The sequence below is a fragment of the Anolis carolinensis genome, chromosome X, assembly GCF_035594765.1.
Source record: "Anolis carolinensis isolate JA03-04 chromosome X, rAnoCar3.1.pri, whole genome shotgun sequence".
NCBI lineage: Eukaryota > Metazoa > Chordata > Lepidosauria > Squamata > Dactyloidae > Anolis > Anolis carolinensis.
Genome location: NC_085847.1, coordinates 1,685,036 through 1,712,955, shown reverse-complemented (window position 1 = coordinate 1,712,955; position 27,920 = coordinate 1,685,036). Strand labels below are relative to the sequence as shown.

At 43.6% G+C, this 27,920-nt stretch overlaps 2 protein-coding genes across 17 annotated transcripts in view; one reads left to right on the top strand and one right to left on the bottom strand.

Moving 5' to 3' along the window:
• atxn2 (ataxin 2) overlaps positions 1 to 18,249 on the top strand; it is a 51,416-nt gene extending 33,167 nt beyond the window's left edge. For 7 of the 12 annotated variants that reach the window (XM_062958381.1, XM_062958382.1, XM_062958387.1 and 4 more), the window contains 11 exons: positions 1,738 to 2,036; positions 2,186 to 2,249; positions 2,446 to 2,598; positions 4,285 to 4,351; positions 6,277 to 6,461; positions 7,368 to 7,500; positions 10,042 to 10,095; positions 12,337 to 12,473; positions 14,315 to 14,542; positions 16,927 to 17,098; positions 17,507 to 18,249. In XM_062958381.1, coding sequence (XP_062814451.1) covers positions 1,738 to 2,036; positions 2,186 to 2,249; positions 2,446 to 2,598; positions 4,285 to 4,351; positions 6,277 to 6,461; positions 7,368 to 7,500; positions 10,042 to 10,095; positions 12,337 to 12,473; positions 14,315 to 14,542; positions 16,927 to 17,098; positions 17,507 to 17,535 — 1,521 coding nt within the window. In that variant the 3' untranslated portion in view covers positions 17,536 to 18,249. The remainder of the gene's footprint in view (positions 1 to 1,737; positions 2,037 to 2,185; positions 2,250 to 2,445; positions 2,599 to 4,284; positions 4,352 to 6,276; positions 6,462 to 7,367; positions 7,501 to 10,041; positions 10,096 to 12,336; positions 12,474 to 14,314; positions 14,543 to 16,926; positions 17,099 to 17,506) is intronic. The other 5 variants (XM_062958380.1, XM_062958385.1, XM_062958388.1 and 2 more) reach the window with 4 other exon arrangements.
• The window catches only part of sh2b3 (SH2B adaptor protein 3), an 82,342-nt gene continuing 58,766 nt past the window's right edge, over positions 4,345 to 27,920 (bottom strand). For 4 of the 5 annotated variants that reach the window (XM_062958394.1, XM_062958395.1, XM_008119879.3 and 1 more), the window contains 3 exons: positions 27,007 to 27,200; positions 25,693 to 25,864; positions 18,469 to 22,622 (listed from right to left, as the gene is read on the bottom strand). In XM_062958394.1, the coding sequence (XP_062814464.1) occupies positions 22,318 to 22,622; positions 25,693 to 25,864; positions 27,007 to 27,200 (671 nt within the window). In that variant the 3' untranslated portion in view covers positions 18,469 to 22,317. Of the gene's footprint in view, positions 5,849 to 18,468; positions 22,623 to 25,692; positions 25,865 to 27,006; positions 27,201 to 27,920 lie in introns of those variants that run through there. The other variant, XM_062958396.1, reaches the window with a different exon arrangement.

Below are 27,920 nucleotides of genomic sequence, written 5' to 3'. Positions count from 1 at the left end.
AACAATATACACAGTTTAAAACACAAGAAGATGATAAAACAGAAGTTAAAACAAAAGTTTATACAACAGTAATAATATCAAACAACCACCAATGCAATTCAGTTCATGATCTCTAGGGAAGGCCATCAAATACCCCAATTCAGGAAGGTTTTCCATTTTCTTTTTGCTCTGGCCTACGTCCTGCTGGAGTAGATAGCAGCCTCAAGAGAATTACCGTATATACTCGAGTAGAAGCCGACCCGAATATAAGCCGAGGCATCTAATTTTACCACAAAAAAACTGGGAAAACATTGACTCCAGTATAAGCCGAGGGTGGTAAATTTCAGAAACAAAAATACAGTAGAGTCTCACTTATCCAAGCTAAACGGGCCAGCAGAAGCTTGGATAAGCGAATATCTTGGATAATAGGGAGGGATTAAGGAAAAGCCTATTAAACATCAAATTAGGTTATGATTTTACAAATTAAGCACCAAAACATCATGTTAGACAACAAATTTGACATAAAAAGTAGTTCAATACACAGTAATATTATGTTGTAATTACTGTATTTACAAATTTAGCACCAAAATATCACGATATATTGAAAATATTGACTACAAAAATGGCTTGGATTATCCAGAAGCTTGGATAAGCGAGGCTTGGATAAGTGAGACTCTACTGTAGATACCAATAAAATTACATTAATTGAGGCATCAGTAGGTTAAATGTTTTTGAATGTTTACATCAAGCTCAGATTTAAGATAAAACTGCCCAAATCTGATTAAAGCATTATTCTCATCTTCTTCAATGTCAATGTGCTTATGTATCCTTTTAATCATAATAGAGTAAAATAATACATGTAATAATAATAATAATAAATACATGGAAATAATACATGTAGTAATAAATAAGAGTAAAATAGTAGATGCAATAATAATAAGATCAGAGTGAAATAATAAATGTATTAATAATAATAATAAAAATAGAGTAAAATAAATGTAATAGTAGCAACAATAATGGAGAAAAATAATACATGTAATAATACCAATAATAATAGAGAAAAATAATAAATGTACCATATATTCTCGAGTATAAGCTCACCCAAATATAAGCCAACCAGGACCTTCACCCGAGTATCAGCCAAGGGGGGCTTTTTCAGTCTGAAAAACTAGGCTTATACTCGAGTATATACAGTAAGCATTCATGCTGAAATGAATCTTGCTGGCAAACTGTAAACATCGACAATATCTAATTGTTGAAAGCTCTGATATACCTGTGGTCAGGTGGATCTTCTACCCCTCGTCCTTATCTCTTAGAGGAGAATTCTCCAGGTTTGCTACCAGGTAGGCCCCCCTCAAAGGGATGGGGGACTTGAAAAGACTTAACACGACACATAGGTTTCCACACAAAGTGTGCTCTGATAGCTCATGACATTTGGACGTCTATTTTAAAATGGATTGGTCATAATCGGAACAGAAATCCATAATGTTCCATCGTTTGAAACGGCGGCAGAAACCTGTTTGTCTTGAATAACAGCCCTTGGGTTGGGTTTTTAAAAAGACTTAGATCCGCTGTTTTAAAAATCAACCAATATTTGTATGCTTTATTTATAGCTGCCCATAACTCAGGAAACAGGATGAATCTCATTTGAAGATAGGGTCTCTGGGAAATCCTGATTTGTTTATCAGCCACGCCTTTGCGCTTCTCTTTTTTCCCTCTGGAGTTGCTTCCTCAGTGTCTGGTTCTTTTCCTCTGCAGTTACAACCAAGTTCCGCCCCAGAAAGTGTGGAGCAGCTGTTAAGCAAGGGCAGAGATGCGGAGAAGTCCAGAGACGTTCCAAAGGAGAAGGGCGACGGCAGCTGTAAGGAGCCTGCCGTGGACCCGGGGAGCGTGGCCACCCCTTCCAGCGCCGGCAGCAGCAAGCCCAGCAGCCCCAGCGCCTCCCCACCCAGCGGCAACGCTGAGCCCAAGCCGGGCCCGGAGGTGACCTCGCAGGGGGTGCAGACCTCCAGTCCCGGAGCGAAAGAAGAGAAAGAGGAGAAAAAGGACACCACCGAGTGAGTCCCCCCCCCTCCTTCCTCAGATAGGAGAAGAGGGCTGGTGGCTCAGGAAGTCCAAGGATAGGTAGCATTCTCTTCTGTAGACCTGATTTGTGTTTTCTGTATTTTTATCTTAAACATGCACCGCTTTTGTATTTTCTTTCCAGACAAGTTAGAAAATCAACACTGAATCCTAACGCAAAGGAGTTCAACCCTCGGTCATTTGCTCAGGTGAGTGTAAGAAAGGAAGGTGCCTTCGTATCTCGGTTCTCCTCTAAGTTCTCTCTTTGTTTTCTCTCCTTGGAAGCCTTTGTCCTTGGGCTTTTATATCCACCCACCATGAGTAGCTTGTTGGGGATGCTTTGATGCTCTTGCTGTTGACTTGTTAGGCGCTTGTTCTCAACTCAAGTGCTCCTCCTCTTGGCAGCCCAAGCCTTCGACTACGCCGACATCGCCCCGTCCACAGGCCCAGCCCAGCCCCTCGATTGTGGGCCACCAGCAGCCCGCTCCTGTCTACACCCAGCCGGTTTGCTTCGCCCCCAACATGATGTACCCCGTTCCTGTGAGCCCTGGGGTCCAGGTAAACTGCCAGATGTTTTCCTGTAGTAAAGAAACCCATGCTCTTGGGGTTAGATGGGGATGCTTTGGAGCAGGGGTCCTCAAACTTTTAAAGCAGAGGGCCGGTCCACAATCCTTCAGATTGTAGAGGGGCCGGATTATCATTTGGAAAAAAAAACGAACAAATTCCTGTGCACACTGCACATGTCTTATTTGTAACGCAAAACAACAACAATGAAAACAATACAATGTTTAAAAATGAAAACAATTGTAACCAACATAAACCTATCAGGATTTCAATGGGAAGTGTGGGCCTGCTACTGGCCAATGAGATAGTCAAGTTAATTAGAATTGTTGTTGTTGTGTGACTTCAAGTCATTTCAGACTTTGGGCAAGCCTAAGTCTAAAATTATTTATTTATTCATTTACTACATTTATTTCTTATTTATATCCCGCCCTTCTCACCCCGAAGGGGACTCAGAGAAGCTGTATGTACATACAATATATTATTGCTATATTATTAGCATAGCACAATATTAGCATTATATATTACTATATTGAACTATACCACTATACTGTAATATATGTAATATAAAATGTATAATTAATATTATTATATGGTATTATTATTAGTATTATATTGTATAACATTATAATATTACTATCAATATTATATGTATATACAATATATTATATTATTAAAAATGATATAAAAATATTACATTATAAAACTGAGGGTGGGGGCCAGATAAATGATGTTGGAGGGCCGCATCCGGCCCCCGGGCCTTAGTTTGGGGACCCCTGCTTTGGAGGGTGGAAAGCAGGGCACTTCCAAGCCTAGCAATGGGACAAGGCACCAAGATAGCTCCCAGGAAGCTGGACGGTCTTCTTACTGAATGTTTTTGTGTGGCAAGACTAGATGCAAGAGCTAAAATTTGCATCAAGGCCTGCCTTAAACATGTGGGCTGTTTGTGCTTTGACTTTGGATCCAGTGTTATCTGATCCTTGGTTAATCGGTGCATCTTTAACTTGATGAATCCCAGGGAACGCTCAGTCGAGCTGTGAGTCGAATTCAGCTGCTCCTTTATGGTGACTGCGGCACTCCAAAAATACCAGCTTGTAGTAATACGTTGCATCTTTGGCAGTCGGTCTGCTGCCGAGAGAGCATGCGCTGATGGGTTCTGAGCAAGGTGTTTATTTTTAGGCCCTTTTTGAGCAAGTATTTTAATCCTGTTCCCTCCCAGCCAGGCCCTCTCCACCTGCCCTCTGGCTTCAAGCAGGCCTGCCAATTGTCTGCCTTGCCGGCAGGGGGCTGGACTGACCCCGGCTTATTTTGCGATTAGAGCACCCTGAGCTGGCTTTCCTGTTCCAAGCGTAAGAGCATTGATCTGATCAAGCCTGCTTTCTCCCCTCCAGCTTTAATGGGGAAGAGTGTGAGGTGGTTGTTTTCTATGAGCTCTGGGACCTGAAGCTGCCCTTTTGGACCCCTTGCCACAAGCAGTCTGAATTGGGTGTGTGGGGAAAAACTGTTAGCAGTTGGGGCGCCTGCTGTGATGGTCGAAGACTGCAAAGACCCTGACCAGCCCTCTGTCAATAGCTCGAGAAGGGAGGCCCCCCCCCCCCCCCCCACTGCTCGCCAAAACTCAGTGAATGCTTCCGGAGAAGATGCATCTGTGAGTTTCTCATGGCAGGCCTGTTTGTCTTTCAGCCTCTGTACCCGATTCCAATGACCCCCATGCCAGTCAACCAGGCCAAGACCTATAGAGCAGGTAAAGGTGAGAATGATACAACACTGCATGCTCTTGGTGCTTCCCTTGCATGTGGAACTGTCACACTCTCTTGCCTGCTGCTCTCTTGCATCGTAATTTGTTCATGAAGGAGTGGTTTATTTATTTATTTACAGTATTTATATTCCGCCCTTCTCACCCCGAAGGGGACTCAGGGCGGATCACATTGCACACATAAAGGCAAACATTCAATGCCATGACATAGAACAGAGACAAGACGCAGGCACCAGGCTGGCCTCGAACTCGTGACCTCTTGGTCAGAGTGATTTGTTGATTTGTTGCAGCGGGCTTGCTTTCCAGCCTGCGCCACAGCCCGGGCCTTTACAAACCTTTTCCAATTGTTGGACTTTCCATCTGCAGTTTTGTGGCAAGACTTGCCTGATTTGATAGTACTGTTGAGTCTCTGGGTTAAAAATCAACAGGAGAGCAAGTTAGATCAGTGATGGCCAACCCATGACACGCGTGTCAGCACTGACACACCTAGCCATTTTTGCTGCCACATGCAGATTGATTGGATGACTGTCTTTTGTGGCTAAATTTGGTGTGATTTGGTCCAGTGTTTTTGTTGTTTACTCCATGGGAATTATGCACATTACACACACATATATATACAGTAGGGTCTCACTTATCCAACGTAAACGGGTCGGCAGAACGTTGGATAAGCGAATATGTTGGATAATAAGAAGAGATTAAGAAAAAGTCTATTAAACATCAAAATAGGTTATGATTTTACAAATTAAGCACCAAAACATCATGTTAGACAACAAATTGGACAGAAAAAGTAGTTCAATACGCAGTAATGTTATGTTGTAATTACTGTATTTACGAATTTAGCACCAAAATGTTATGATAAATTAAAAACATTGACTACAAAAATGTGTTCGATAATCCAGAATGTTGGATAAGTGAGACTCTACTGTGTATATGTGTGTGTATATATATAATTCTATTATTATTGTAGTATATTATCATATTATTACTATTATATTATTATTATATTATTCATGATTCATGACTACATTGAAACTAGAATAGAGAGAAATCAGCGTGGAAACTGCAAGAGGTACCATAGATTGTTGTACATGGAAATCATGGTAGTAAACAGTTTTTGATTTATTATATACAGTTATATATTACAATTATATATTTTTGTTCTTTAAACTATACATATTGCGAAATGATGGTTTTTTTCTCGAAGTGACACACCACCCAAGTCATGCTAGGTTTTTTGGTGAATTTTGACACACCAAAAGGTTGCTCATCATTGAGTTAGATGGTTGAATTCCAAGTCTGTCATCCTGCATGCCTCCTCTTTGGGTGCAGCCTTCTGAATGACTGAATACTCATTTTAAGTGGGTACGGAGAGGCTTCAGTGTCCTCTGAATGTCCAAAAAGGAATGCAGGTGTTCTTTCATTTTTCAGTGGAGGGTCAGTTTCCCTGCTGGTGCTGCCGGTGGTTGGGGGCTCTCCTGTCCCGTGTCTAGCCTGTGGAACAAAAATGACATTCTTTCCTAGAGCAGGGTGCTAGGAACTACCAGTCAATGGTCCTACAGCTTTGTAGTCTATTCCTTCTGTCTGAATGTCCTGCTTCCCTTTCTTAAGGTCCTTTATGACCTTAAAGCCAGGCCCACGCAGGCAGTGAGATGGCTAGATTCTACTAAAATTTGAATGTAGCTTCTCAGTGGATCCCAGTCATTTGTTGCTCTAGCTCAGAGATTCCCAACGTTTGGTCCTCCAGAGAAATCCCAGTCGACTTACCAGCTGTTAGGAACTGTGGGAGCTGAAGTCCAAAACGCCTGGAGGCCCAAAGGTTGGGAACCACTGCTCTAGATGGAAGAATGGGCCTCATCCTTGGAGGGGAGGGCAAAGACTGGGGGCCACGTTCTCCTTAATGTGTCCTTTCTTCCCCACAGTATCAAGTATGCCCCAGCAGCGGCAAGACCAGCACCACCAGAACGCCATGATGCACCCTGCCTCTGCGGCCGGGGCGCCAATTGTCGCCACCCCCCCGGCTTATTCCGCACAGTATGTTGCCTACAGCCCCCAGCAGTTCCCCAACCAGCCTCTTGTTCAGCACGTGCCACATTATCAGTCTCAGGTAGGCCTTCTGCAGGGCTCTTGCTCGCTCATGCCTCCACTCACGTTGGCATTCTTGCTCGTGCTTTGCCATACTGGGTGCTGTCGGAAGGCTAATACCCTCCATAACACTTTGACGAAGGCCACAGGAGTGAGTTTCCTGTGGTGCTACACATAAGGATACCCTTACTGAAAGATATGTGGAGGCTCCTTAGAGCAGTGCCACTCCAAGGAGTGCTCTGTGGACCAGTACCAGTCTCTGAGCTGTGGGTTGCTGGCTCAAGTTTGCAGGAATGAAACACTTAGTCGGTGCAGACAGATGTGTGCCATGTTTTGCTGGGTCACTGAGGGAAGAAGTCCCCTGCGTCAGATCGCTTGGATCATAACCTGGATGCAAAGCACACCTGAGATTAGTACCTCCTGTTGCTCGTATTGGAAAGTGTTGTGTTACCTAGCGGGCATTTTTTAATTTATTTATTTACAGCATTTATATTCTGCCCTTCTCACCCCGAAGGGGACTCAGGGTGGATCACATTACACATATAGGCAAACATTCAATGCCTTTTAACATAGAACAAAGACAAGACAAACACAGGCTCCGAGCAGGCCTCGAACTCATGACCTCCTGGTCAGAGTGATTCATTGCAGCTGGCTTGCTCTCCAGCCTGCGCCACAGCCCAGGCCTGCCCTTAGTGCCACAAAGCCCAGGGCCTATGTGCCAAAACAGCAAGGATGAGAAAATCAGAGAGTGTGAAAGCTTTCCTTGTAATATAATTCACACTTGATTTGAGACTTTGATTCCTGGTATCCAAGCCATACACTTTGCTAACAGGAGGAAATTCTTTCTTGTTTGTTTGCTTCTCCGAAAGTCCCCGTGGTAATAATGGTTCTCACTTTCCTCTCTCTCTCTCCCTTCTCCCCAACGCAGCACCCTCACGTTTATAGCCCTGTCATACAGGGCAATGCGAGGATGATGGCGCCACCAGCACATCTGCAGCCTGGCTTAGTCTCTTCCACTGCTACGCAGTATGGGGCCCATGAGCAGACACACACCATGTATGGTAGGAGGCTTCCTTTGCTCGGTTTCTAAATGGCGCTGGGAGATGCACTGACTGAGTTGATAAGGGCCGAGGGACCCTTTCTGCTTGAGAATGAAAATCAGCCAAAACGCCTACCGTGGTCCCTTTCCAGTTGTGTGAAACGCAGAGAGCCAAGAGCGGCTGTGAAGCAGGAATGCCATTGCACTCGCCCTTGGACTCTTCCGTGTCAGATCCTTGTTTAGGAAAAGGCCTGCGGTTGTCTTCCCTCTCTTTCCTGCCTCTTCCAAACTCTGCTTGATCACGGGGGCACATGCATGGGAGGGGGGGTGTCAGCGTGTGACACTTTCCCAAAGCCTTGCATCAGCCAGCGTCCACTGAAACACAGAGGTTGAGGTTTCGTCAGCAGAGTCTAAAAATAATCTTTTTTTTCCTGGACTCCTAATACCCCTCTTCTCTGACTCATCCAATTTGTGCAGGGATTTGTGGGACCATGGCCTCGCTTTGCACAATCGTGGGAGCCAATTCTTGCTCCTCGGCCCTGTTTGAATGTCGATCTTTGTGGCCTTGGGTTGAGTCCTGGCTGTGAAGTGTGTGGCGCTGTGGCCCTTTTCAGCTTCCTAGGACGGTGTCTCTCTGGATTGAACCTTGCGACCTCAGGCACTGGTTAAGCTAAGAATGTTACCTTGCAAGTACATAGCAAGGACCCCCTTTTCCACACTTGGGCATCTTCTCTTGCTCTTGACAACTGTCTTGAAGGTGCCTACTTGGATGTGAGGCCACGTCTTTTCCAGGCAGACACTCCGGGGTGCTCAGTAACTTTCTGTTGCTGTTACACTGTAGATGAAGACAGGAGGTTGATATTTATTTGGTGATGCCAGTCAGTGCCACCTCGTTCTATGGAGATTGTGATTCAGTTGTTAAGAAGCTTGAAACACCAAGTGCGTTGATACTTTGTCACCTTCCATACAGGTCTCATACACTGCAATACTGTGAGCATTGCCTCCTGCTTTCTCAACTACCTTGCCTTGTGCCAAGTTATCTTTCACTTAAAAAGGAAGTATTTCTTTTGGTGTGTGCTAGGAGCCTCCGGTGGCTCAGTGTGTTAAAGCGCTGAGCTGCTGAACTTGCAGACCGAAAGGTCCCAGGTTCAAATCCAGGGAGCGGAGTGAGTGCCCGCTGTTAGCTCCAGTTTCTGCCAACCTAGCAGTTCAAAAACATGCCAATGTGAGTAGATCAATAGGTACCGCTTTGGCGGGAAGGTAACGGCGTTCCATGCAGTCATGCCTACGGCCACATGACCTTGGAGATGTTTATGGACAACGCCGGCTCTTCGGCTTAGAAATGGAGATGAGCACTGTCAGCAAAGGTAAAAACCTTAGGTTGCAGAGTATCAAAAGAAAAATATAATAAAGCTGCAGCAGAAACAAAGCCCCGAAGTAATGTGGTCAAATAAGAAGCTACATTGTAGCATAAAGTCATCTTACTTTATTGCTGTAACAAGCATAATACAGGAACAAAAAAACTCAGAGCGAATACAGGCAGAATGCAGAGAATATATAAGCTTCACCTGTATCTGATTGATAAAGCTCAAAATACAAGCATACTACCAGTTAAAGGTACAGACCTACTGGCTAAACATGAACTATATAATTTTGCAAACATTATAATACTTTCAACAAGCACCAACCCCCAGAGTCGGACACGACTGGACTTAATGTCAGGGGAAACCTTTACCTTTACCTAGGAAATCATCACTTAAAATGTGAATTTATTAGTGATCGGCAAATCTTTCCATTCCGCTCGGCCCATGAGCACTTTTTCTCCCATCTGATATATAGGGATCGTAACACTTCCCAGTTTTGTAGGGTTATGGTTGACATTACTTAGAAGGCGGCATGTTAGATGCAAAGCAGTGTCAACATATCCATTGTCTATTTTGGAATATAGCAAAACCGTCCTGCATTGCTATGCAGTACGCCTTGCTCCAGAAGGTGGTATCGGACAGAGAAGGACTTCGTGTTCATTGTCTCCGTGTGCAAGGAGCAGTAGCATGACATTGCGGGGGCTTCTGTGGTATCTTGAATGGCTGGGTCTGAAGTACACCCCCCCAAAAAAATCAGGTTTATTTCATTTATGACTCTGCATCTTCCTCTTGGGTCACTCTTGCGCTGTGTTTGGTTTCCTTGCTTTGTTTCTCTACTCTGTCTCTCATCTCCGTAGTCTTCTATCTTTGCTAAAATGTCTGTATGTTGAACTGAACAGTCTGTGGGAGAAAGGGACTATGCTTATTGTGGGCATCCAGTTTTCTGGGATTAATGTATTTACCTCCATTGCAAATTAGTTAAAATACCTTTGATCCTTATTTGTTTAATACCATGCTAATTTCACCAAACATGAGAGACATTTTATTCTCCCATTATGCTCCAGCTAAGAATTTGTTCATTTGAAAACCTTTTTAATTTTTCCCCCAATTGCCAACCTGTTCAACTTTCCAGAAGACTGGAGGTGGGGCTTTGATCTTGTGGCATGTGGCTAATTTCCCTTTCTATTTCCCAAATTCAGCATGTCCCAAAATACCCTACAGCAAGGAGACAGGCCCTTCTTTCTACTTTGCCAGTGAGTTGGGTTTTTTGTACTAACTTTGATTTTTGTATAGTAAACTGCTATTTAAAAAAAAAATCTGTGGGACAAATACCGTCTGCCTCTGCACCAAATCTACGGGAAATGAGGTCTAGGACACAAAGGGAACTGGTAAGAAATATTAAAAGGAGTGATTTTTCCAAACCATTTGTAGGTAAGATGACAGTCAATAGGCTTCTGGTGTGTTTTGAATGTCCTTGGAGCCACAGAGGGGCTGAGTCGCCATTTACACGGCCATATAATCCATTTTCTGAATCCAGATGATCTGCTTTATATGACAGTGCAGACTAATCCCGTTCAGAGCAGATCATTTGGATTCAGAAACTGGATTATATGGCAGGGTAGATCCAGCTTGAGGAGCTACATGCCCCGCAGTGTCTCCCTCCCTTTACCTTTTTTAGAAATGTGCACACTTTAGGGACGATAGGGGACAATTTGACCATGTTTGATGTGTCTTTGGGGAGGGATTTAAAACTAGTGGCGGGGTTCTGATGCCGTCCTTTTGGGGCCAGAGGACCACTCCAGGAGGGAAATCAAATCAGGTAGCTTCCAAATGCAACCTATAAGTCCAAGGGATGCTTTCCGAGTAGGTGTTTGACGCGAGCATTGATGAGTCTGGGTATCGAGTGAGGCTCCAGAAAGGTTTGAGTTCTGAGAGTTGTCTTTGCAAGATTGAACCTCACAGAGCTGGCACAAGGAGCTGCTGCCCACCGGCCTCATTGTCAAGGTGGGTAGAGTCAGGCTGCTGGAACTTCCAAGTTTTACTCTATGTGTTTGGATTCAGTGTCTCAAAACAGTAGGTGTCTGCGAGGGCAAGAAGGCCGTCCGCTTGACCCTTCCCACAAAGACTGCCAACCTGCCCTGGGAATTTGGGCTGCTTGGCTAGAGCACCGCCGTGTCTCCCCATAGCTGGGTTTACTGCATTGGAAATCATTCAGCAAGTCCTTTCCAAGGCACACTGCTCTTGGTCAAACCGAACCCATAGTTGGTCAGTAATCCCGATCTATATACATTGTTCCAAGTGTATTTATGTTGTGCAAGTACTCTACTTAAATCTGTCTCTGTTGCCATCTGACTAGGTTTCATGAGAGCATGCTCTAAGGGTGACTTGTATTTCATATACTACTTTCACTTAGTTCATTTACAGTAGTGAAATAGGGGCTTTTCCCTCCTCCCCTCTATACTGTTAGCTGACTTAAAGACGTATGTGTTGCAGCAGCAGCCCTTTGCTTCTTCCAGCCATGCCTGTGCTTCTGCAGGGCAGTGCCAGATTCCCCTGGCCCTGAAGAGCGAACCAAAATTAGTTGCCACCAGGAGGGTTGGCATCCCTTGAGAGCCAGGACACACATACCCCTCCCCATGCAGGTTTTGCTTCTCTTGGGGGCTGGCGTTTCCTGTGTCCCCTGGAAGACCTCACCAGCCTGGGGCACTGGGAGCACCAAGGAAATGCCCTGCAGGTAGTAGACCTACTGCTTGAAACTGGGCTGGGTTTCCCTTCCACCTGGCTAGGTGCTTCTTTTTCCTTCTTCATAATGCTGGTTTGTGTAAAATCCTGACATCGCTCAGTACTGAGTCCCCATTTAGCAAGCCCCATCAGCTTACCTCTGCTCCATTTGGAATAAGGATGTGATCAGAAGAAGCTTGATGGTTGCAAAGACTGTCACTCTGCCTTCTTTCTACTTCACTTGGGGGAAGGTGGGGGAAAAATAATTCTTCATGTAAGTAGCCTGACATGGAAAAGGCCAGCAGTTGTTACTCCGGATATGATTTCTGGCAACAACCCTCTTCGTGAGTTTGCTGCAGATTCTAGGGTTTGAGTGCCGTTACAACAAGTTTGGAACCTGCTTTTTGAAATCCTGGATATCACTTTGGGAAGGGCTTTTGCCTGAAATTGAAATGATCACTTGCTTTCTACAAAGTTTGCCCTCTGTTGACATGGAAAGCAATGATAGTATGTATGGCAGGGATGGTATGTTGGGAAACCTAAATGTTGCGTCCAGAGGAAATCATGCAAGTCCAGTATCTTGACGCACAGGGAGCTGTGAACAAAAGCATTGTTTTCCCTCTTAGGTTTTTCTGGCAAGAATACAAAACAGGTGACAGAGGGCTAGGGATGAGCCGAGACAAATCTTGGTTTAGAAAAGGTGTGACTGGGCTGTGAGTCTGAGCTGGGGTGGGGGGTCTGTTCTCCATGCCTTGTTTTCCTTTTCTTCCCAGTTTCCACGGGTTCCCTTGCCCAGCAGTACGCCCACCCGAGTGCCACCCTGCACCCACACCCACAGCCGTCAGCCACCCCCACGGGGCAGCAGCAGGGCCAGCATGGAGGCAGTCACCCTGCCCCCAGCCCTGTGCAGGTAAGCCGCCCCATGGTCTTGACACTGTGCCCAGACCACCATTTCTCCAGCTCAGGGAAGGGGACCTGCCCTGCTGCCGTTTTTCTCAAAAAGACATTGGCAGCCGGGATGAACTCTCCATATAGTGAGAAGACAGAAGCCACAAATTATATTTCATAAAGGAAATATATTACTGGAGATGGTTTGTGTTGACTCTACAGAAGCTTCTAAAAACTGTTCTAAACGTAAAAACAATCTACTGTTAAAGCAGTAGAATCAGTCACTTGTGCCAAATTCTGCACATTTGTGGCAAAGGTGTTTAAGTAGTGTTTGACTAATTCTTTGGCAAGGTATTGCCTAGCACAAGGGTCCTCAAACTAAGGCCCGGGGGCCGGATGCAGCCCTCCGAGATCATTTACCTGGCCCCCACCCTCAGTTTTATAATATATTGTATATACATGTAATATTGATAATAATATTATAATGCAATACAATATAACTAAAATACCATATGATAATATTAATTATATATTCTATATTACATATAATATTACAGTATAGTTCAATATAGTAATATACAATGCTAATATTGTGCTATGTTAATAATATAATATATTGTATATACGTATAATATTATAATGTAATACAATATAACACTAAAATACCATATGATAATATTAATTATATATTCTATATTACATATAATATTACAGTATAGTTCAATATAGTAATATACAATGCTAATATTGTGCTATGCTAATAATATAATATATTGTATATACATATAATATTGATAATAATATTATAATGTAGTACAATATAACACTAATAATAATACCATATAATAATATTAATTATATATTCTATATTACATATAATATTACTAATAATATTACAGTATAGTTCAATATAGTAATATACAATGCTAATATTGTGCTATGCTAATAATATATATTGTATATACATATAATATTGATAATAATATTATAATGTAGTACAATATAATACTAATAATACCATATAATATTAGTTATATATTCTCTATTACATATAATATTACAGTATAGTGGTATAGTTCAATATAGTAATATATAATGCTAATATTGTGCTATGCTAATAATATAATATATTGTATATACATATAATATTGATAATAATATTATAATGTAGTACAATATAACACTAATAATAATACCATATAATAATATTAATTATATATTCTATATTACATATAATATTACTAATAATATTACAGTATAGTGGTATAGTTCAATGTAGTAATACATAATGCTAATATTGTGCTATGCTAATAATATAATATATTGTATGTACATATAATTTGTAAGCCACTCTGAGTCCCCTTTGGGGTGAGAAGGGTGTGATACAAATGTAGTAAATAAATGCAGTAAACAAATAAATACATTTTAGACTTAGGCTCACCCAAAGTCTGAAATGACTTGAAGGCACACAACAACAACAACAACAATCCTAATTAACTTGACTATCTCATTGGCCAGAAGCAGGAGCACACTTCCCATTGAAATCCTGATAAATGTATGTTGGTTAAAATTGTTTTTATTTTTAAATATTGTATTTTTCTTTCATTGTTCTTGTTGTTGTTGTTTTTGCACTACAAGTAAGACATGTGCAGTGTGCATCGGAATTTGTATTTTTTTTTTTTTCAAATGATAATCCGGCCCCTCAACAGTCTGAAGGATTGTAGACCGGCCCTCGGCTTAAAAAGTTTGAGGACCCCTGGCCTAGCAAAACAGGGACTCGGTGTCCTTCGGCTTTCCCGAAAGCAGGGTCTCTGTGACAAATCTGTCGTGATGTGTCTTGGGTCTCTCTTGCTGGCTCTGCAGGCCCACCAGCACCAGGCTGCCCAGGCCCTCCACCTGACAAATGCGCAGCAGCAGTCGGCGCTCTACCACGCTGGCCTGGCACCCACCCCTCCCTCCATGACCCCCGGATCCAACACCCAGTCGCCACAGAGCAGCTTTCCAACAGCACAACAGACCGTCTTTGCCATCCATCCTTCCCATGTCCAGCCTGCCTACACCAACCCACCACACATGGCCCACATGTCCCAGGTAAGGAGAATGCCCCGGAGTGCTTCAGAGAAAGGGGCCACCTTCAAAGATACCTTGATCAATATTATTTGGCCTCTACACATTCCCTTGGGTTATGCTTAATCTGTCCGCCTTGTTGGTCCCTACCCATCTCTGCAAAGCAGGATGAAAAGGATGGGAAAGACTTGAAATTTTATTTGGAATGTGTTTTGTTTGTTCAGTTTGAAGACATGCTAAAAATATAGCAGAAGTGACCCCCTTACCATTTGAGGGGTTCTTTGTGTGAAGGCCCGTAGCCATTGGCCATCCCTGGGCTTGCCATGATGGTAGGGTTCTCTCATGGGCTGGCAATCCGGTTGTGGTAGGTGAGAGAAATAACATATATGCTCGAGTATAAGCCAACCCAAATATAAGCCAAGGAACCTAATTTTACCACAAAAAACTGGGAAAACATCGACTCCAGTATAAGCCGAGATACCAATAAAATTACATTAATTGAGGTCTCAGTAGTTTCAATGTTTTTGAATCTTTATATCAAACTGTAATTAAAGATACGACTGTTCAACTCTGCTGAAATCATTATTTTTCTCTTCTTCAATGCAAATGTGCTTATGTATCCTTTTAATAATAGAGTGAAATAATAAATGTAATAATAATGAATGCAGTAAAGTAATAAATGTATTAATGATAATAAAAATAGAGTAAAATGAATGTAAAAGTAACAATAGAGTAAAATAATAAATGTAATAATAATAATTAATAGAGTAAAATAATAAATGTAATACCAATAATAATAGAGAAAAATAATAAATATACCATATATACTTGAGTATAAGCCGACCCGAATATAAGCCAAGGCACCTAATTTTACCACAAAAAAACTGGGAAAACATCGACTCCAGTATAAGCCGAGATACCAATAAAATTACATTAATTGAGGTCTCAGCAGTTTCAATGTTTTTGAATCTTTATATCAAACTGTAATTAAAGATACGACTGTTCAACTCTGCTGAAATCATTTTTCTCTTCTTCAATGCAAATGTGCTTATGTATCCTTTTAATAATAGAGTGAAATAATAAATGTAATAATAATGAATGCAGTAAAGTAATAAATGTATTAATGATAATAAAAATAGAGTTAAATGAATGTAAAAGTAACAATAGAGTAAAATAATAAATGTAATAATAATAATTAATAGAGTAAAATAATAAATGTAATACCAATAATAATAGAGAGAAAAAATAAATATACCATATATACTTGAGTATAAGCCGACCCGAATATAAGCCAAGGCACCTAATTTTACCACTGGGAAAACATCGACTCCAGTATAAGCCGAGATACCAATAAAATTACATTAATTGAGGTCTCAGTAGTTTCAATGTTTTTGAATCTTTATATCAAACTGTAATTAAAGATACGACTGTTCGACTCTGCTTAAATCATTATTTTTCTCTTCTTCAATGCAAATGTGCTTATGTATCCTTTTAATAATAGAGTGAAATAATAAATGTAATACAGTAGAGTCTCACTTATCCAACATAAACGGGCTGGCAGAAGCTTGGATAAGCAAATATCTTGGATAATAAGGAGGGATTAAGGAAAAGCCTATTAAACATCAAATTAGGTTATGATTTTACAAATTAAGCACCAAAACATCATGTTTGACAACAAATTTGACATAAAAAGTAGTTCAATACGCATTAATGCTATGTAGTAATTACTGTATTTACGACTTTAGCATCAAAATATCATGATGTATTGAAAACATTGACTACAAAAATGCATTGGATAATCCAGAACGTTGGATAAGCGAGTGTTGGATAAGTGAGACTCTACTGTAATAATGCAGTAAAATAATAAATGTAATAATAATAATTAATAGAGTATAATAAATGTAACAATACCAATAATAATAGAGAAAAATAATAAATATACTATATATACTTGAGTATAAGCTGACCTGAATATAAACCCACCAGGACCCTCACCCGAGTATAAGCCGAGGAGGTTTTTTTTTTTCCAGTCCTAAAAAAGGGCTGAAAAACTAAGCTTATACTTGAGTATATACAGTACTTTATGAGGGTGGTAAATGTGTAGCCACAGGTAAGTGGATCCTTTGAGTATGGGAGATATTCTCTGCTGGGCAAAGTGAACCTTCCTTCTAGCCATGCTCCAGGAGATGTGCTTGCGGATACTGAGGCCATTTCTCTTTTTCTTGATTGGAATGGGGCAGGAGGCTTTTCTGCTCGCTCTCTTCTGCTTTCTCTTACCTACAGTAGCCAGTTCTTGCTCGGTTTCCCTTGGGCTTTGAACTTGGGCCCCAGGCGCGAGAGTGCCTGAGCGCTGGCCCCGGCAGGGCTCCCTCCTTGCAGCCGTGCAACTAAAGAGCTCTTTGTTTCAGGCCCATGTGCAGTCGGGGATGGCTCCGTCTCACCCAACTGCCCAGGCTCCAATGATGCTCATGACGACCCAGCCGCCACCCGGTGGGGCCCAAGCTGCCATTGCGCAAAGTGCACTACAGCACATTCCAGTTTCGACAGCAACACACTTCCCTTATATGACGCACCCTTCAGGTGAGAGGAGTGCATGCGCCAGGGCGGTTGCAAGGCCGCCAGGAGAGAAGCCTGGCCAGGGCCCGAGACGAGGCTGTGTGACTCTGGAGATGGAGGGGAGGGAGTCCCGACCGCTCTGGTTTCTTGGAAGGTCCAAACCCACCCCGGTGTCGGAGCATCGTCCTGGGGAGGCTTGCCCCTTTGGCCCTTTGCTCCGCTGGTCTACTTGCTCTGCTTTGGTGGCGGTGAGGGTGGAGCTGCTTTTCTCCTGACTCCCTTCTCGCCCCTCTTCGGGAATGAGAGGCCTGGGAGGCAACAGAGTTGGTTTCTTTGGTCTTAATGTCGATTGGACGCCTCTTACAGCAATTGTTCTCACGTCTCCAACCTATTCTCTCCTCCCGACCCCACACCCCCCGTTTCTCTTTACAGTACAAACCCACCATCAACAGCAGCTGTAAAGCCGATCTGGAGTAACTGTGAGGCTGGATCCCTCTCTCTTTTTTTTTTAGGCAAAATGCCGCCTGCTTCTGCCAACCTTGGAAGCACAGAAACAAAACAAAAACAAAAAAACCCCTAGCATTTCTCTTTTTTTTTGGTTTGTTTTATAAGGGGGGGAAAAGTGTAACATCACAAAGGAATGCTCACAATCCACATGTCAGTGGGAAAAATTTGGACTCAGGCAAAGGCATGTTAGAACCCTTGGGAACAAACAAATTCCATTATTCCATACGTTGTGTCAACAAAAAAAATAAATATTGCAAAAACACAAAACCTTCACCCCAGGCCCCAGTTCCGCTTGCAGAAAAACTGGAAAAGCTATTTATTTTTTAAAACATCCCTTTCAATGTTATAAATTCATCAGCTAGAGAAAGACTTAATGAGAGTGATTTCTTGCTGCTATTCTCACTAAAAAAAAAAGATCAAAAATTGAGACCTAAAAAAAAAATATCCCTGTTACTTCTAACTAAACTTGAAAGAGGTTTGGACAAAGTAAATTCTAATCGTCAAACAGATATGGATTTATTATTTATAAAATCATGTTTGATGAGGGGGAAACGGCTGTCGCAAGGCAGTGGGGTAACTTTTAAGTTAAGAGGAAACTTTTACTTTGTAGATAATATAAAATAAAAACTTCAAAAAAAATTAAAAATAAAAAAAGTTTTAAAAACTGACCTTTTTTTCTGGCGAGTGTTTGTTGCCTCTGTTCCTTTTTCCTTCCTCCCAGTTCAGTGCTGTTTAGAAATTTAGAAATGCCGAAGCACATAGATTTGGACAAGAGAGGAGAGCTCCACCTTAAACCAGGCTTTCAAATACATACTTTATAAGCTGTACTTAAGGTATTGTAAGGAAAATGAGGGTGGGAATAGAAAAGAATCCTCAGGGACGCACCGTTACATTTTAAACAATGTCATTTACTGCACAAGATCTGTATACATATTTTTGAAATACTCAATAACTTACATGTACAATACATACAAACACAAAATATAGAACAGTTCTATACAAGAGCAGGAAGGGCTTCAAAAGAACACACAGTTTTCTTTAACATTCGATTTGGGGGATCGAGTGGTGGAACCTATGCATGTCTTGTCTATAGAGATAGAGTTGCTCAATGTGAAAAAAAGTGGAGACTCTAGGCAAGGCTTTAGTGCAGGCGTGGGCAAACGTTGGCCCTCCTTCCAGGTGTTTTGGACTTCCTGGCCTCGGGAAGGAGGGCCAAAGTTTCCCCATGCCTGCTTTAGCATCTAGGTGCCTGAGCCAACTTCAGAGGACAAATTGGGAGCCCCAATCTTTTGAACACAGGAGTTTTGCTCAACGCAAAGTATATGTGGCATGTCCCTTATCCCTGGAAGGCCTTCCTTGCCCCATTGTGCCTGGGAACGGAGGAACCAGAGCATGAAAAACATACTTCATAGCTGACCCACATTCCTAAAGGATTATAAACCACACAAGTACCTTGGCCAATCTCTGTATGAAGTTTGGAACTACAAAGTGTTCAAGGTTTGGCCTCCCTGCTTTAAAGTTGGGAACTCGGAGGCTATTTCTGTTGGCAGAGTGGAATGGTACTCTCAAGGCAAGATGAGACTTGGCAAGGTGGTCTCTGGCCGTTCCAGAGCATATGTAGCGTCTTGTAATTTGCTCAGAGAATTGAAAGAAGGCACAAAATTCTTACAAAAGCCTTAGCCTTGTTCCTGTGTTGAGGAATTCCAGCTTGGGCTGACTTACTGTTGGTGAAGGTTCCAACTTTCCTATTGCCTTCCTAAGGACTAAAAAGGTAAAGGATTCCCCTGACGTTAAGTCCAGTCGTGACCGACTCTGGGGGTTGGTGCTCATCTCCATTTCTAAGCCAAAGAGCCAGTGTTGTCCATAGACACCTCCAAGGTCATGTGGCCAGCATGACTGCATGGAGCGCCGTTACCTTCCCGTCGGAGCGGTACCTATTGATCTACTCACATTGGCATGTTTTTGAACTGCTAGGTTGGCAGGAGCTGGAGCTAACAGCCTAGGAAGGCTGATGGCAAGTTGGCAAAATGGCTAATCCAGAGCATATGTAGCTTCTTCTAATCTGCTCAAGAGAACTAAAAGAAGGCACGAAATTCTTGCAACAGCCTTAGCCCAATTCCAACTTGGGTTGAAGTACTGCTGTCCAGTGTGGTCCGCAGGAAATACCGTATGTGTGATTTTACAGGGACCATGATGGATAATAGTTACTCATTCTCAAAGAAGGCACATTGGATTGTGGTCGCGATTAAGAACTTAAGACCATCTCCTCTTCCACGAGTCTTGGGACAAATTGGTTCTGCTTTCCCACCAAGCAAGAAACGTCTCTCACATAGGTGCCTCCAGTCTGTTGCGTTGTTTTTAAGGGTTGATAACTGTAGTCCTGTATAGCTGTGTCTAACGAAGTTGGCAAACAGGTTGACTTCCAGAAATGCTTTTGAACACACTGAAAAGCTCTGGGAAACGCCTCCAGATTCTCCTGTAGCCAGTTGACCACAGAGGGTTGGCCTAGTGTAAGACTTGGAAAGAAACACTGGTGGTTTGTTGGATGTTTACCGTGATGCTAGGCCCAGCAAGGCATGCCAGAGCCAAGGGATGCTTGGATTCTAAGCGGGAGGGGAGAAAATGATACCAACCTGTAATTGCGTTGCTTCCACTGATCACCTGCGAAATCGCACCAAGGGGTTAGTCTACAGCACACTTACAAAAATCTCTGTACAGCTCTAGATCAGTGATCGTCAACCTCTAGTCCTCCAGGTATTTTGGACTTCAGCTCCCACAATTTCTAACCGCTGGTAAGCTGGCTGGGATTTCTGGGAGTCAAAGTACAAAACACCAGAAAGACCAATGGTAAGAACCACGGGTCTAGATGGTTTGGAAGGTACAGGAGACCACAAAGAAGAAGAATTTCTCCTGCCTGTCCTTGTTGAAAGAGGAGTTCTGTCCTGTTTCTCCAAAGAGGAGTTGGTGCACGCCTTTCTCCTCCTCTCCTGCCTTCCCATAGAGAGGCAGCTCGAGTTGCTTTCCAGTCAGTCGGTTGCATGTGAACACAAAAATGTGGATAAAGTGAAAGAAGATGGGCCGTGTTTATTTTTGGACAGGCAGCACAGTCGTATTCCCCTCCTGAACATGGCGTGTGACAGGCTAGCAAAGGAATCGGGCTAGGCAGAGTTTGGCAGCCTATGAGCCTGGCATGAGACAAAGTCATTCTGTAACAGGAAAATGCAGCCCCGAGTTCAAAGCCAGAAGCTGCCTGAGCCTTGCCCTAGTCGTCTTTGGGCCAAAGGGTGCTTCCTTCCGATTTCGAAGAGGCATCCAGCCTGGTTGGCACTTGTGTAGGCACTTGGAGCTTAGCCTAAGCTTGGGGAGCACATGGTTTCAGGTTCCTGTAGGCAAGAAGGCCACCGCAGTGGGTTTAAATCAGTGTTATTTTTTAATAAAGCTTTTCAGCGGCACAGGAAGTTCCAAGGGTGCAGCTTCAAAATCGGTGATGAAAATATCTTTGCCCAGCAGAGGCTGCTGTCTTCTCACAGCTTCGGCTTGATCAATTTAACAAGCTTAGGCAGATGTCATTTTCGGCTGGCGTGAGGCACAAGACCACCTCGGAGGTTGAGAGGGGCTGGGCTTGAAAAATCCCTGGTTTGGCTGCAGAAGGCATGCCGCCCAGTGATACACTGCTGTCTTCAGGAAAAGAGCAACAACTGGAAATGTAGAAAGTGCCTACTTACTCCTGTCTTCAAAAGAAGGGGCATGAGCCAACTGCTGTTGGAAATAACCACACTCTGTGCCACTAAAGTTACAAGTTAAATATTTTTTAAAAAATAATAAAGCCAGTCAGGGTGAGCCTACTTGAAGGAGGCAGAATGCAGAAGAGTGTATGTTGTCTTGAAAGCATTGGAGCCCTCCTTTAGTCATCCAACACCTTCAGCTCAAGGCTGAGAAGACTCCCAACTCCCATAAGCCTCAGACCAGTGCTGATGGGAGTTGTAGTGCAAGGGTATAGGTTCCCATGTTACGTAAGGCCATTTCCTACACACTTTGACATAGTCACAGAACTGCAGGTTCCTCTGCCCTGTGCAGTTCGACTTGTGTCTTCTTGTGTAGTGAAGCTTCATGGTTGCATATTCTCAAGGGGGGGGGGGGGGGTGGCATTTTTTGGAAAGGCACTGTGGGAGCTCAGCCCACAAAGAGATGTTTAGTGTTTGGCTCTTCATTGAGGGATCCAAAAGGTTTCTGCTGTGTGCTGTTTCTAATCATGTAACTCTGCCTAACACAAACTTAATCAAACACAACACTTGATACTAATCCACAAAACGGGCAAGAAAGTGTCTCTGCTCAACAACGAGAATTCAACAACTGGGGAGCCAGAAAGAGAGGAGCAGATCTGTTTGTGTCAGTAACGGCAACCAGTTTGACCTGTTTCCTTCCTCCCAGAAGGAATGGGATTAGAGAAAGAGACAACGTCAATCCATAGCGGAGTATTGCATGTACCTGGAACAAAGAACCCCAAAGCAAAGGGAAAGCCATGTGCAAAACCGATACGAGAAGACCAAGGTCACAACAAATGGCACTTGTAACAGACCGAATCATAGAGTCACAGCACTATCCCAACAACCTACTGTACACATCACAGAGGAAACAGAGCTGCAAGAGATACACACATTTTCCGGGGCCTTCCCAAACACGTTGCAACCCGAGTTTTGTGCAAAAGCAGGCGCTCTTTCTCCCCGGCCGGCAGGTCAGAGGGAGGTGTACTGGTTGCCAACCGCCCGCAGGTGCCCCCTGCCTTGGGCCTGGCCCTGGGCCTCGTAGTCGCTGTCCCACACTCGAGGGGGGAGCGGGGCAAGGTGGGAGGAGGCCAGGATGCTGCGGGCCAGCTCTTCCGGAGGTGGCACCAGATGGAAAATCTGCTCCCCCGAGGAGTTGCGCCGGAGGTTGTCGGACAGGCGGATCCGGGGGCAGTGGGAGAGGTTCATCGGGAAAAGGCTGAAATCCGGGTGGCGCTGGCGGGCAAAGGGGACGAAGGGCACAGGGCTGCTGGGGCCTGCCGTGACCGAGGGGGAAAAAACCAAGGCAATGAATGAGTCAGCTTCTGTGTCCTGAGCCGGTTCTGTGAACAAAGTAACTCCCTTCTAAGCAGGACCCCCAAGGCTGGCACACAACCAAGACAACCACGCCATCACCTTGTAGTACAGAACTTCGAGGCACCCCATTATACGCTTTGCCCCGTTCCCAGTGTTGAGAATCACCCTGGACTACTCAAGTCTAAATGTAGTCAGATAGATCATAGAGTTAGATTGTGGGAATCCTTTCCCCGTTTCCAAAGCATGCCTAGATAGGCTTCATTGTAAATTTACCCTAGCAGATCAGAAGCTTCTTGAGCCTAACAGAGGAGCAATAATTAAATATTGAAAGTGGAAAAGAAAGTCATAACCAAAATATATATATATAAAAACATTGGAGTGGTTGACAGAGATAGAGCAAGTAAAAGATTGCATAGTTAAATGGGCAACCAGCATTAGTCATACAATTAAACTAGAGGAATGCAAAGAATATGGAACCACAAATTAAAATACACATATGCTTACGATTTGAAAGATAATTTGGTATAAAACAGGGCCGGGGCTGTGGCACAGCTGGCTAGTAACCAGCTGCAATAAATCACTACTGACCGAGAGGTCATGAGTTCGAAGCCCGGGTCGGGTTAAGCCCCCGACCATTAAATAGCCCGGCTTGCTGTTGACCTATGCAGCCCCGAAAGACAGTTGCATCTGTCAAGTAGGAAAATTTAGGTACGCTTTATGCGGAAGGCTAATTTAACTAATTTACAACATCATAAAACTGCCAGCAAAACATGAGGAAAGGAATGAGGAAGTACAGCCACAAGTGGACAGTGAAGCAACAGCTCCCCCTGTGGCCGGATCATGAAGCTGGAAAAAAATGTTAAATGCCTCTGTGTCTGTCTATATATGTTGTTTGTTGGCATTGAATGTTTGCCATATATGTGTTCATTGTAATCCGCCCTGAGTCCCCTTCGGGGTGAGAAAGAAGGGCTGAATATAAATACTGTAAATAAAATAAAAGTAAATACTGTGTTTCACTCTATTCTGTTTACGTCACGTCCCTTACTTTGAACTTAGTAGAAATGTGAATCTTCAGGAACACTAACTTCTCATTGGTCAGAATGTTTTATGGCCCCAATAAACTGGACCATGAGGTGGGAACCATTTTGGTTCAGTCTTTACCCTTTGTTCTTCAAGCTAACAACACCACCTTGCCATTCCTCCTGGCAAGATGTGACTATTTAGGTATTTGTTATTTTTCCTTAGAAACTAGTCTAGAGTAGGCTAGACAGCTCCCAAGCCTTTCTATCTACAATGGAGTTCTTTTTACCTGAATAAATGTTTTTAGAACTTTTACTGAGTCCATTGCGATCCTAATTAGTCAAAGGCTTCTCTTTGCTCACTGCGTGTAAGTAACTGCTGCATTTGAAAGTTTTGCTTTTGCTACTCTGCTACATTTTGGTGGAATCTCCCCCAGAGAGGGTTAAAGTGAGTCTAACCGCTCAGAGATTACCACAACACCCAACACTTGTGGAGTTGAAGTTTGCTATCCATAGCTATTGTTGACCTACCGGCCCCAAAGGAAACCGAGAACGAGCCCTATATAATGCTGCTTGATCCTTTTGTTGCATTCCCCCAAAACTGTAAGAGCAAAGCCATTCATAAGTGCGACGCAATGTCTCTAAATAAGCACCTAAGCAAAAAAAAAAAAAAAAAAGAGCAGGCTTTCATGCAATTAGATACAAAACAAGTGCATATGCTTATACCTACTGTTCTAGAGCTGGTTCGGCAGATAGAAGCTTCCACTTTCATTCCACAATGAAAGGGGAGAAAAATAAAAGGCAGAGAAAGACACACACACACACTCTGATCTGGGATCTTTCTTTTTCTTCAAGCAGGCCAAAGTTCACCAACTTCAACTTTTGCTTTAGAGCAGGGGTCCCCAAACTAAGGCCCGGGGGCCACATGCAGCCCATCGAAGCCATTTATCCGGCCTCCGCCGAGGAAAGCGTGTGCAGCCTGGTGCACGCTTTCCATAGCTTTGCTTGTTTATAATGGCATTTTACTTATAATTTAATTAATTATTAAATATTAAGGGGTGCTTTGCTTGTGCTTTTGGTGCACAAAGTCAGAAGGGCGTTGGACTAAATGGCCCGACCCTCTTTATTATTATTATTATTATTATTATTATTATTATTGATAGAAGGACACAGTATAACACAGCAGATGAGATACAGTAGAGTCTCACTTATCCAAGACTCGCTTATCCAAGTTTCTGGATTATCCAAGCCATTTTTGTAGTCAATGTTTTCAATTACAGTAGAGTCTCACTTATCCAAGCTAAACAGGCCGGCAGAAGCTTGGATAAGCAAATATCTTGGCTAATAAGGAGGGATTAAGGAAAAGCCTATAAAATATCAAATTAGGTTATGATTTTACAAATTAAGCACCAAAACTTCATGTTTTACAACAAATTTGACAGAAAAAGCAGTTCAATACGCAGTAATGTTATGTTGTAATTACTGTATTTATGAATTTAGCACCAAAATATCATGATATATTGAAAACACTGACTACAAAAATGGATTGGATAATCCAGAAACCTGAATAAGCGAGGCTTGGATAAGTGAGACTCTACTGTATCATAATATTTTGGTCTGAGGCCCTCTGTTTAAAAAGTTTGGGGACCCCTGCTTTAGAGCTACACTGGTTACACTGTCTCGCTTAAATTCTAACACTGGATTTGGGACTAGTCATATACACTGTCCATAGGGCAATGCCACTGGGCAGCCTTACATAACTACACCGTGCTTCTAAGCAGAAGGTTCGGCTTTTGGAGATTTCATTCCAGGAAGGATTGGAAGACTAAACCTCCACCCGAGGACACAGGGACAACCCAAAATGTGTTATTAACATCAAATTTGGTCACTGACTCCTGACATGAAGGGAGGAATCGCACACAGTTTGTCTTCTCAGGTTGTGCTCCTAAAATTAAGCAAGGCTACAGGCTACAAGGCTAAAATGAAGCAAGGCCCCCAGCAGGCCCCTTACCTTGTGCAGATGAGACAACCATCACGTAGCTGGAAAGCTGCACATTACAGGTAGTGCCAGACTCCAAGGGGATGGGCCAGCGCTGGAAATGGTGCAGCATGTCCACGATGGAGGAGAAGTGCAAGTGCTGGACGCGACACTGGCCCCGCTCCGTCAGCGAAAGGCGGAGGTGCTGTCAGGGCAAAAAAGGAAGAAGCACCTTCATAGCAGAGGAACTCTATGGGAAATTTGGAGAGCCATTCTGGAAATGCTACTCCACCTCTCAACACTACAGGCTACGTAAAGGTAAAGGTTTCCCCTGACTCTTCTAAGCCCAAGAGCCGGCGTTGTCCATAGATATCATGTGGCCATGGGCATGACTGCGTGGAGTGCCGTTACCTTCCCGCCGGAGCGGTACCTATTGATCTACTCACATTTGCATGTTTTCGACCTGCTAGGTTGGCAGAAGCTGGAGCTAACCGCGGGCACTCACTCCACTCCCCAGATTTGAACCTGGGACCTTTCAATCTGCAAGTTCAGCAGCTCAGCATTTTAACACGCTGCACCACCGGAGGCTCCACTACAGGCTACAGACCCACTATTTCAAGAAACTAGAAATCACTGGAGTCACACTTGCCTCCAACAGTTCTTTCTCCCATCCTGGGAATTATTCCACAGATATATACACTCCGCTTGCCTAGTTTCCAACAGACCTCACAACCTCTGAGAATGCCTGCCATAGAGGTGGGCGAAATGTCAGGAGAGAATGTTTCTGGAACATGGCCAGACAGCAACCCAGTGATTCCGGCCATGAAAGACTTCAACAACACAACTAGAAATTAGTTTTCTTGTTTTCTTCTTTTGGAAGGAGGCAGCAATGGATCGCTATATTGCCTCGTCCAGATATCTTTTTTAGCATTTTTTCCCAATGGGGTGAAGAGTATGTGTGTGCAAAAGAAAAGAAAGTCTTGTGTTGAACTCAGCACCAAGTCCACACCATTTCCATCCCAGCTTGGTTTTGGCAGCTCATTCCAACAAGCAGGGTTGGAAATCTGACTCCAGATTTACAACTGGTCACTGCTACGCAGGTTTAGCATAAAGTAAAGGTTTCCCCTGACGTTAAGTCCAGTCACGTCTGACTCTGGGGGGTGGTGCTCATCTCCATTTCTAAGCCAAAGAGCCGGCATTGTCTGTAGACACCTCCAAGGTCATGTGGCCATAGGCATGACTGCATGGAACGCCATTACCTTCCCGCCGGAGCGGTACCTATTGATCTACTCACATTTGCATGTTTTCGAACTGCTAGGTTGGCAAAAGCTGAAGCAAGTGCCTTACCTTGGCCCTTCCTTGGAAATTGAAAGTGAGGACATATTCTCCCCTGCGCGTTTCACTCTGTCGGATGAGGAAAACCCCATGTCCCTCAAGGCCTTGGAGCTGGACGAGTTGGGCCGCTTTGACTCGAGAAATGGGCCCATGGAACCAGGGGAATGTGGCCAGGTGGCGGTCCGGAGGGGTCGGTGACATGGCAGCTGGGGGAGAGAGGGAAACAGTCCTTCAGAGCGGGGCTTCCATCCTGCATCCAACTCGAAAGTTGAAATCCAGGCGGTTTCCCAGAAAAACCACAATGTATTTGTCCATGACCAATCCCACTTCAACCCATTTCCTCAAAGACATAAGAAGCAATGTGTTTAATTGGACTAAAGTTCACATTCTTGGGCCAAGTCCCACTGCAAGAAGCTAAAGAAGTAACTGGCTCACAGCCCTGGGCAACGTCCTTGCAGACAGCCAATTCTCTCACTCCAGAAGCAACTCAAGTTGCTCCTCACGGAAAAAAAAGGATGTATCCACCGATGCAGCTTGTCCTATCTGGGGAGGGGCAAACAGAGTGTCCCCATGGTTTCATCCCCTGAACAGGGCCATGGGACCAATGACAAAAGGCCTTCTGTTCCTAGAGATAGGCACTGTGTTATAGCACTGATCTAGATGGGCAAGCTGGATGGGTTCTAAAAGACAGGTTCCCCTGAGCATGGCTTTTTTTTAGTTTTGAAAACATGATTTCTAAATCTCTCTAGAGGATTAGTAGTAGCACTTTTCACAAAGCAAGGGGCTCTTGAGAAGGATGCAAGTAGGCCCAGGCTGTGGCGCAGGCAGGAGAGCAAGCCAGCTGCAACCAGCTGCAATGAATCACTCTGACCAGGAGGTCATGAGTTCGAGGCCCGCTCGGAGCCTATGTTTGTCTTGTCTTTGTT